The sequence below is a fragment of the Silurus meridionalis genome, chromosome 10 (genome assembly GCF_014805685.1).
Source record: "Silurus meridionalis isolate SWU-2019-XX chromosome 10, ASM1480568v1, whole genome shotgun sequence".
NCBI lineage: Eukaryota > Metazoa > Chordata > Actinopteri > Siluriformes > Siluridae > Silurus > Silurus meridionalis.
The window spans coordinates 22,765,538-22,775,100 of record NC_060893.1 but is presented as its reverse complement, the minus strand read 5'-3'; the positions used below and the strand labels follow the sequence as shown (position 1 = coordinate 22,775,100).

At 38.4% G+C, this 9,563-nt stretch overlaps 1 protein-coding gene across 1 annotated transcript in view; it reads left to right on the top strand.

The window, feature by feature from the left end:
• The window catches only part of LOC124392538 (melanin-concentrating hormone receptor 2), a 10,777-nt gene extending 2,273 nt beyond the window's left edge, over positions 1-8,504 (top strand). The window contains exon 2 of the mRNA XM_046859671.1: positions 6,065-8,504. Coding sequence (XP_046715627.1) covers positions 6,065-6,698 — 634 coding nt within the window. The 3' untranslated portion in view covers positions 6,699-8,504. The remainder of the gene's footprint in view (positions 1-6,064) is intronic.
• The last annotated feature ends 1,059 nt before the right edge of the window (positions 8,505-9,563 follow it).

Below are 9,563 nucleotides of genomic sequence, written 5' to 3'. Positions count from 1 at the left end.
CTCAGAGCGAGTGGGCAGCTGCTCGTTTTTCTAAAAAAGAGCAGTGAGACTTGACATTTTCTCAAACTCCCAGTCCACATATCTCCACTTTCACTTTATGGTGCTGTAAAAAGATGCTCTGAGAATTCATGAAGATGCTCAGTGTTGTAGGGGTCAGTGGTCATGATGAACACCAGAGCGTCTGAGGGATTACAGCATGCATCATGCTTTCCAGGTACGACCAATGTGGCTTCGTCTGTGAGGCACATTTTCCACCCCTACTCCTGGATGGAGTTGTTTTCAAATGAAGGCCACTTACAGCTGAGGATGGTTCCTCATGAACAATGTAATGAACAATCCATGACGTTAAAGTGAAGTGTTGAACTTGGGAACCATGAGGATGGATTTTGATGACTGTGTACAGTTATGATTGGTTTAGGATTATTGTTGACATGAACAGGACATGAACATATTTGGTGTCCCTCACGTAGGAATGGGTTCTCTTTTAAATCTGGTTCCTCTCATCCTGTAAAGCTGCTTTGGGATAATATCCATTGGCAACAAAAGTTGAATTGAATGTAAAATATGTAAGAGGGTTCAGCCTGCATTGTCTCAGTTTATTTCATTTCAGTCTCTCTGGATCGATGCGGTTGTATAAACCAATTGCAGCTCATCATCATCCACCATCTTGGTTGATTTCTGAAATCAGGGGGTCACATGACTGCATCACGTGACTAAAAACAGGTCACTGATTTTGGAAAATATGCAAAAAAACAGCGTTTTCAAATGTTTCAGATTTATCCGGATTAATAAGGATGTAGCTTGAGACATGGAAAGATTATTCTTTCAGGTTGTCCATCTGTCCATCCACCCAAGTGTCTCTTTTGTAGGAACTGAATGTTGAGCATTTGATCTGACAAACGTTCATGCCCCTTGCCGTTGTGGTCAACAGTTCGTTAATCAGACCCGAGAGGGTAAATAACATAAAAGCTCTATGAACGTCTGTGAAGATTCTGACCTGATGTCTCCAGCCGTATCTGGTCCAATGAGCTGACTTCAGCTATATAATGACATCATTGCACGTGATTGCTGTGACAGACAGAAGCTATGGAAGCGTTTTCAAGAAGGCTTTCCAACAGATTTTATGGGGCTCCCAGTAATGTTCCAGCATGACAATATTATGGAAGATCTCCTGCTATAGAGCACCAACCCTATTGAACATGAATGAATGTGAACACTGACTGCACCCCAGGTCTCCTCACCTAACCAAAATCAGTACCTGACTTTACTAACACCATTGTGGATTAATGAATCTCCACAAATCTCCACAAAATCTAGTAGATAGAAATGTTTATAGAAGCCAATGGGGACTAAATCTGAAGAAACATGCAGGGCTCAGTGTAACAAATGTAAAAAAACATTGAACTGTCTCTGGCATCAATCTGTTTCATTAATCAAGGCAGCCAGCAAAACTTCCCCACAGGGCACTTTACACCACAAGTGTGGAGTTTTATGATGTTCAACAGACCGTAAATATGGAAAGCAAGCACAAGTAATAAAAAAAGAAATATATACATATATATATAAAAGAAAACTCTCAAAAAGGCATAATAGTGATGTTTATGACACCAGTTTCACAATAAATCAATGTTATTCGATTCAGTTTGAACTTTTACCATTTTAACTCACTAATTCACTAGGAAGGAACCACAGCAACCCGGAAAACAGAAGAGCTAAGATCGATGCTCAGCACTGAGTTATGTACATTAAGTAGAAAATAATTAGTTTCAGAAAATCCGATTTAAAAACATTTTATTTATGGCTGATATTCTAATTTATATATCTTTCTTTCGGCTTCTCCCATTAAGGGGTCGCCACAGCGGATCATCCGCATGTTAGATTTGGCACATGTTTTTACGCTGGAGGCCCTTCCTAATGCAACCCTCCCCATTTATCCGGGCTTGGGACCGGCACCAAGGCTTGTGCAACCCTAATGGCTGGGGTTGGTTCCCTGACCGGGGATCGAACCCGGGCCCCAGTGGTGAGAGCGCCGCAGCCTAACCACTAGACCACCAGGGAACCTCATTATAATTTATATATATAATTCACCACATACATAAAACTGCACATGTCCAAACCATCTCAATCTCACCTCCCTCACCATGTCTCCAAAACGTCCTACATAATAAACTCTAATAAACTAATAATATAGTTTTATATTCTATTATATATATATCTGTTCTAAATGTACCTTAAATTAATACTTTTCTTGTAAAATTCGATGTTTGGAGAAATGCACTTTTTGGATGCTGAGTGTGTGTAAAGCTGTTATTCATGCTAACGGAAGATTTTTCAATGAAAATAACGTGGAACATCTGGACAGGTATATACGTATGCTGGAAACAGATATTCACAAAGAGACCCCAAAATCCAGAATCTCTGATTTAACTTCAATGATCTAAACTATTTTTCCCCGATCGTATCCTAAGGCTGTGCATACTTTTCACTCCGCTGCATCAGTAGTAGCTCTGCAAGTTTCTTCCACAACAAAGCTGGAGAGCATGTGATGTCCCGAGTGTGTTAAGAAAGAGACGCTTTAATAACTCCCCAATAATATGATAACATTTCATGGTGGCGCTAAGCCCTGAGCTCTTCGCTCGCCGTGCCTCTTACGGACGCAGATGGGGCCCGGTCGGTCGGACGGGTCATGTGCATTTCATTTCATCTCTTATTGAAGCATATGATCCTGCGCTGCGTGAGAATCGCCAAGGACACCGCAGTCACACTCTGGAAGGAATGTATTTTCTGAAGAAAAAAGGAAGCAGGCAATTAGACTCAGCACTGGTTCCTGCTATATTTGGCAACATGTACCTTCTTGTACTGTGCCTCTATTATAACAGAAGAGATTATTGTAATTAATTGATCATGAGGCACAGGGAGAGTGTAATTGAGGGTGCAGTGATGATATGCGTTCCACAAGTACAGACCGAAAACGATTAAAGCGCTGCGGATAATGGATTAAGTGTATTAAATGTAGCGTGGCTCATTCGTCGCTTTTCCTTCGTCGTCCTGGGGTTTTTTTTTTTGTTTTTTTTAGTCCACAAGTTCATATCAGGCTCAAGTCAGCCACAGGCAGTGTAAAGTCACTTAGCATGTGACTGTCGGAGTAAACAAAATAATTCAGGCTTCAAAACCTTTCCTGCAGTTGAGTAAAAGTAATATACTTCTGATTTACCGTGCCATCAGTAAAGGTCCTCAAGTTTGCGCTTTTATATAGAAAATATCAAAAGTAAAAGTCTATAAGAAGTCAAATATATAGAACAATAGTTGTAGACACCTAAACATAAGATTGGTATAACCCCTTAACCTGCCACTGGTCTTTCAGTTGGTCCTCAGACTCATTTATGCTCCATGGGGTTATAAGGCCTTTTCTTCTTATCTTCCTTCTTACACTCTGGAACTTGTGGATTTTTCATTTTCTTTTAAAGTTTGTTTACTTATTTTTTTTAACGGTGATAACTCGTGTATATACTTTTTATGAATTGTGTTTTCTTATGGAAAGTATCTCGAGAATTTACGATGTTTCTACGAATCTACGATCCGAAGTTTGCGGCTTTATAACCAGTGTTGTGCTCGTTACTAAGAAATAGTAACTAGTTACAGTTACTCGTTATTCATTCAAAAAGTAACTCAGTTACTTTGTTGATTACTTTCACTAAAAAGTAATGCGTTACTGTTAAAAGTAACTTTTTAGCTACTTTTTAAAGAACGTTCTTTAATGTTGCCATTAATGCCCTTTTATGCGTTATGGTCTACACAAACACAAAACTTACCTAAACACAAAGTAATTTTTAAACACTATTTTATTTGAGTCAGAGCAGCACAAACTGAATATATCACAAGGATTTCTGAAATAAATAACAAAACAAGCTGAATAATAAGTGTAACGCATTATTGCCCAACACTGTTTATATACATACCACATTTAGAGGAATGAAAGATGTTCCATTAGATTTTGGAGTGTGCTTCTGAGGATTTGTAGGGATTCATTCAGCCACAGGGATGTTAGTAAAGTCATGTAGGGTGAAGAGTCCTGGGGTACAGTCAGTGTTACAATTCATACCAAAGGTGTTTAGTAGGGTTAAGGTCAGAGCTCTATGATAGGAGTAGATCTTCCCTTCAAACCAGTTATCCACCAGAACCCTGACCAGGAACAAACACTTAGTGAAGATGAATGAATGGTAGAGTACATTGAGCAAACTGTTCAACAAATTTCAAAAAATGTTTTATCGGCAAAAAACATAGCGCCAGAGTTACGATGGTTTAACGTATGAGTTTTCAATCTTACCATGACCATATCGATATGAAAAAAGTGTTAAAAAATAAAGAATTTTCACGATGTATTTAAATTTTATTGTATTATACTTTGGGACTTTGCCAGGATGTTTTTTATATATATATATATATATATATATATATATATATATATATATATATATATATATATATATATATATATATAAGGGCTGTTAAAATGACGAGCATTAATGCAAATAAATTTTAACGGCACTAATTGTATTAACGCACGATTGACGCAGCGCACATTTCTGTTTCACCATTTCTAAATAATAAATAACTAAATAAAAAGGAGTTGAAATTAAAACACACTTTACTTTAAATTTATTCCCTTCTTTACTCATGTACAAAAAAATTTACCCCACTGAAAATGTTTTTTCATCACTAAAATATTAGTTTTACTGATGCGGCAAGTCTCAAATCAAACACCAAAATCCGCCATGATGCGACACATCTGGCAATGAACCATTTTTTTATTCTTTCTTTTTTATCGTATAAGAGCAATACATCATTAGAATCTGTAAAGGGACTACACTGGAGAGAAGGGGAATGAAAGTCAGTAGGAGTAAGACAGAGTACATGTGTGTGAATGAGAGGGAGGGCAGTGGAGTGGTGCGGTTGCAGGGAGGTGGAGGAGGTGGAGAAGGTGGAGAAGGTGGGGGAGTTCAGGTACCTGGGGTCAACAGTGCAAAGGAATATAGAGTGTGTTTGAGAAGTGAAGAAAAGGGTGCAGGCAGGGTGGAGTGGGTGGAGAAGAGTGACAGGAGTGATTTGTGATAGAAGAGTATCTGTGAGAGTGAAAGGGAAAGTTTATAGGACTGTGGTGAGACCTGAGATGTTGTATGGATTAGAGACAGTGGCATTGAGTAAAAGACAGGAGGTGGAGCTGGAGGTAGCAGAGCTGAAGATGTTGACGTTTTTGTTGGGAGTGACGATGAACAGGATTAGACATGAGTTTATTAGATGGACAGCGCATGTAGGATGTTTTGGAGACAAAGTAAGGGAGGCGAGAGTGAGATGGTTTGGACATGTGCAGCAGAGGGACATGGGGTATATTGGTAAAATAATGCTAAGGATAGAGCCACCAGGAAGGAGGAAAAGAGGAAGACCAAGGAGGAGGTTTATGAATGTGGTGAGGGAAGACATGCAGGTAGTTGGTGTGACAGAGGCAGATGTAGAGGACAGGGTGGTATGGAGACGGATGATCCGCTGTGGCAACCCCTAATGGGAGAAGCTGAAAGAAGAAGAAGAAGACCTCATCAATATTTGAACATGGCAATGTTGATTCGAGTATTAAAAACTGAAAAATAATTAATTTAAGGTACATTTAGAACATAAAAATGTGCAATCAACTCATGAAAATCATGCGATTCATTTAGATAAAAAAATAAAAAAAGAATATAGCCCCTTACTTCCACCCCTTAAATGTGAGCAGTAAATGCAAAAATTATACCAGTGTTCTGATTTACCCTGTAAAGCACATTATTAGAATTAAAGGATTCTCAATCAAACAAACAGTTCAAAAGCTCAATCCATTTCCTTGGAGATAGCGGAGTATAATTATTGGATTATCAGGGTTTCGAGAATTTACACACAAATTGTCGAGCAAGGATAAACTCAGAATAAAGGAATTATTGGTTTTTATACAAAGATTTGAATATTACCTTTATTGTACAAATACTTCATTGCATCCAAATTGCTAACTCTTTCTCTGGTCATTTTTCATAAGGTACATTGCCATCGTCCATCCAATGTCAGAGAATCGTACCATCCAGTGGACTGTCATCATCAACCTTCTGGTGTGGCTTGGCAGTTTCCTGCTCACCATCCCTGTCATGATCTACACCAAGGTAATCTCCAAGGAGCAGTCGAGCGTGTGCATGATGTACTTCGATGGGCCCCAGGACATGTACTGGTACACCCTGTACCAGTCGATGCTGGGATTCCTCGTGCCCCTGATTATCATCAGCACCTTCTACTCGCTCACTCTGTACCATGTATTCCAGTCCATGCGTCGGGTCAAACGCAAGCAGTCTCAGTGGGCCAAAAGAGCCACCAAGATGGTTTTGATGGTTATTGCGCTCTTTTTGCTGTGCTGGACACCGTATCACGTGATCCAGGTCATCAACTTGGGTATCCAAAAGCCCTCGCTGGTCTTTGTCTACGCCTACAACATCAGCATCTGTCTGAGCTACTCGCACAGCTGCATCAACCCACTCATGCTCCTGATCTTTGCGCAGAACTACCGCGAGCGTCTGTGCCGTCAACGTGAAACACGTAGCAATATGTCAAAGACCACGGTGAAGACAGAAGGATGCTCCAGCATGAGTCCTGATACTGCCCACCGACTGACCATTATATAGCTTCTGTACATTTTTTTTGGAACCCTTACCAACCTATAACATAAGAGTCTTGGTGTCAGGAAGAACCCATTCCTGCTTCACCAAGAAACCCCTGAGGAACCCTTATTTAGTAAAAGTGTAGCTCTGTTCTACACCAATTCAACACAGAGTGTATAGAGATAAAACCTAAAACTGTTTGTGCTTTTTGCTCCAATGCACTGTTCGAACCTTCTCAAGGTTTGTTCATTATGGAGCCAAATCTACATCTGGATTTTAGTAAAGCCACTTTGTGACACTGGTAAAACGTGGGCTATAGATGCAACGCTTCGACTTATCAAATCTGGGTGAGGTTGGGACGTGAAGACTGAAGAAGAAGGCAACCGTTCTGAGAACCAGAATAAACCATCATGTTGGTTGGAAAGTAATGGAAAGGAGCTGGGGACGCAATGGAATATGGCAGGATTATGACAAATTTTGGCAATTGATTCTAAGAAATATGTTACTGGACAATACCTGAACCTTCAGAAAAACAAACAGTAATCAAGTTATATTTCTGAACTAATTATCTTAACTTGTATAATTGTTCGAACCACTTTTGTGTGTTCTTGCTCCAAAGATCATCACGTGTAAGTCAGTGCAAATTATTGCTTGCAAAGAAAAAATGTGCAGGTTGATGGCTCATGTTTTATGGTTTATTCTAAAGTTGGTTTTAGGATTTGGGCACTTGGGAAGTGCAAGAAAGGGGCAGAAATAAAAGTGTGTGATAAGGTCTTTATTTTAGAGAATCAGAATTCAGGCTTCAGAGGGGTTGATATATGCAAATAGAATCAGCAGTGATGACTCACACTTTGTAAATGCAAAAAGAAAAGTCCATGCTGAATGATGAATGTTTATAATTAACATGGTCTTCAATAGTGACAGATATATTTCATGGCCTTTTTTCATTTCATTCATATGTTGGGCTGTTTTCAATTTGGTTAACAGTCTCATCACCCACAATGCCATTAGAATACCTACTAATTGAGTTGCAATGGGATTCAACCCTTATGATGCAGCGGTGCTTTAATCTTTTACCTCTTCTAGCTTTCTCACCTCTGCATCTATACACTGTACCAAAGCTTTAAATTTCATACTAAAATATACATAAAATCCATCACACTCACCATTATATCGATCTTGACCCAATACAGAGTCTGGCCTCATATAGCAACATTGCATCAGCATTTCTACTATGTCCATTACTCCTTCATCATGTTTTTTTAGAGTCCTAATCCCACACACCTCCTCACCATCATCTATCTCTTGCTATGCAAATACACCAACCAGGCATTACATAATGACAGTATAATCTTATGAGCTGTGAAGTGAAAAACTGATTAATTCTTCATCATGGCACCTGGTAGTGGGTGGGATATAGTAGGAAGCAAGTGAACATTTTGTCCTCAAACTTAACGTGTTAGATGCAGGAAAAAAGGGCGAGTTTGACAAATTGTGACGTCTAGACGACTGGGTCAGGGCGTCTCCAAAACTGCAGCTCTTGTGGGATGTTTTGACTAGAAAAGTCAGGTGTCTCATTTTTTTGTGTATTTCTACAATATGGTTTATTTGTGAACTGTCTTTATTACAGTATTTCAGATATGCATGTTATCATATGTACTCACCACAAGCTTGATATACATATTGGCTTTGCCTTTTATACATGCACTTGTAATCACTGTGACTAAAATTCAGATAAATGTTTGGTTCAGCATTTGAATACTATGAAGTGGTACATGGGCTACTTTCACTAATCCTTGAAGTAAGAAATAAAAAAATAAAAAAATAAAATATTGCTGTTGTTTACTTGCTATTCATTCCCATGTTCTCCCAAGGGGCAGTGCGGAAAATCTGTCCCTAGCATTAGCATGTTACGTTTCAAAGCCCTGAATCGGCACATTGTAAAGCAGCAAAACAAACGATTGTACCGCAGCTCAGTTTGAACCAGGATGTGTGGTCAGATAGAAAGTGCATGTGAATCTCTAGTAGTAAATCATCGAGTGGCCTAACAAACTAAATGCTGATCCTCTGTGTTCAAGCTATAAATCTAATTAGCTCTTGCTTAGAGCAGAGCTCCACAACCACCGGGTCATGACCCAGTACCATGCTGCGGAAGAGTTGCTACCTGGTCGCAAGAATCTTCTGAGGGGAAATGTCTAAAGACATGACACTATTATTTATTGTCTGTTTTGCACTTTGAGAGCTAAATTTACATACGCCGCCATATCAGAAAACAATTTTCACACTTTTTACACTGATTAAATTGTACAATGTTATAAAGATGTAACTGGACTTCATCTATATGAAATGTTAACTAAGTCAATGAAAGGTGAGTATATATATATATATATATATATATATATATATATATATATATATATAAAAGATTTACCAATTCGATTAATCTGCATAAAAGTTAACGATGTGATGCATACAACATATTTGCATCATTTAAAAAAGTTTTCTTTGTATATAATTATTAGTAGATGCACAATATTTTTACTATTTAGAAAGTGAAGAATAATTTGTGACCAATTTTTTATATATAGATTGACTTCTCCTGGTTTCTCGAGCACGTTCTCTCGGCACCACTGCTGATACGCGAATATGACATGTCGCATAGAATACAGATTAACATGGCAGAGGTAGAGCTGCATCTTCCTGGAGACAGAACAGGAAACGAACATCTGGTTTTATTTTATTTTTTGTTTGTTCCAATTTCATGTCACTATATCACCATGCACATTGTGTCCATACTTACTAATCTGTCTATTTGTATTTTTTATTTTAATTTTATGGATGTTTAATTATTTCCACTTATTATACCATAATAATAAAAAAAAAAAAAAT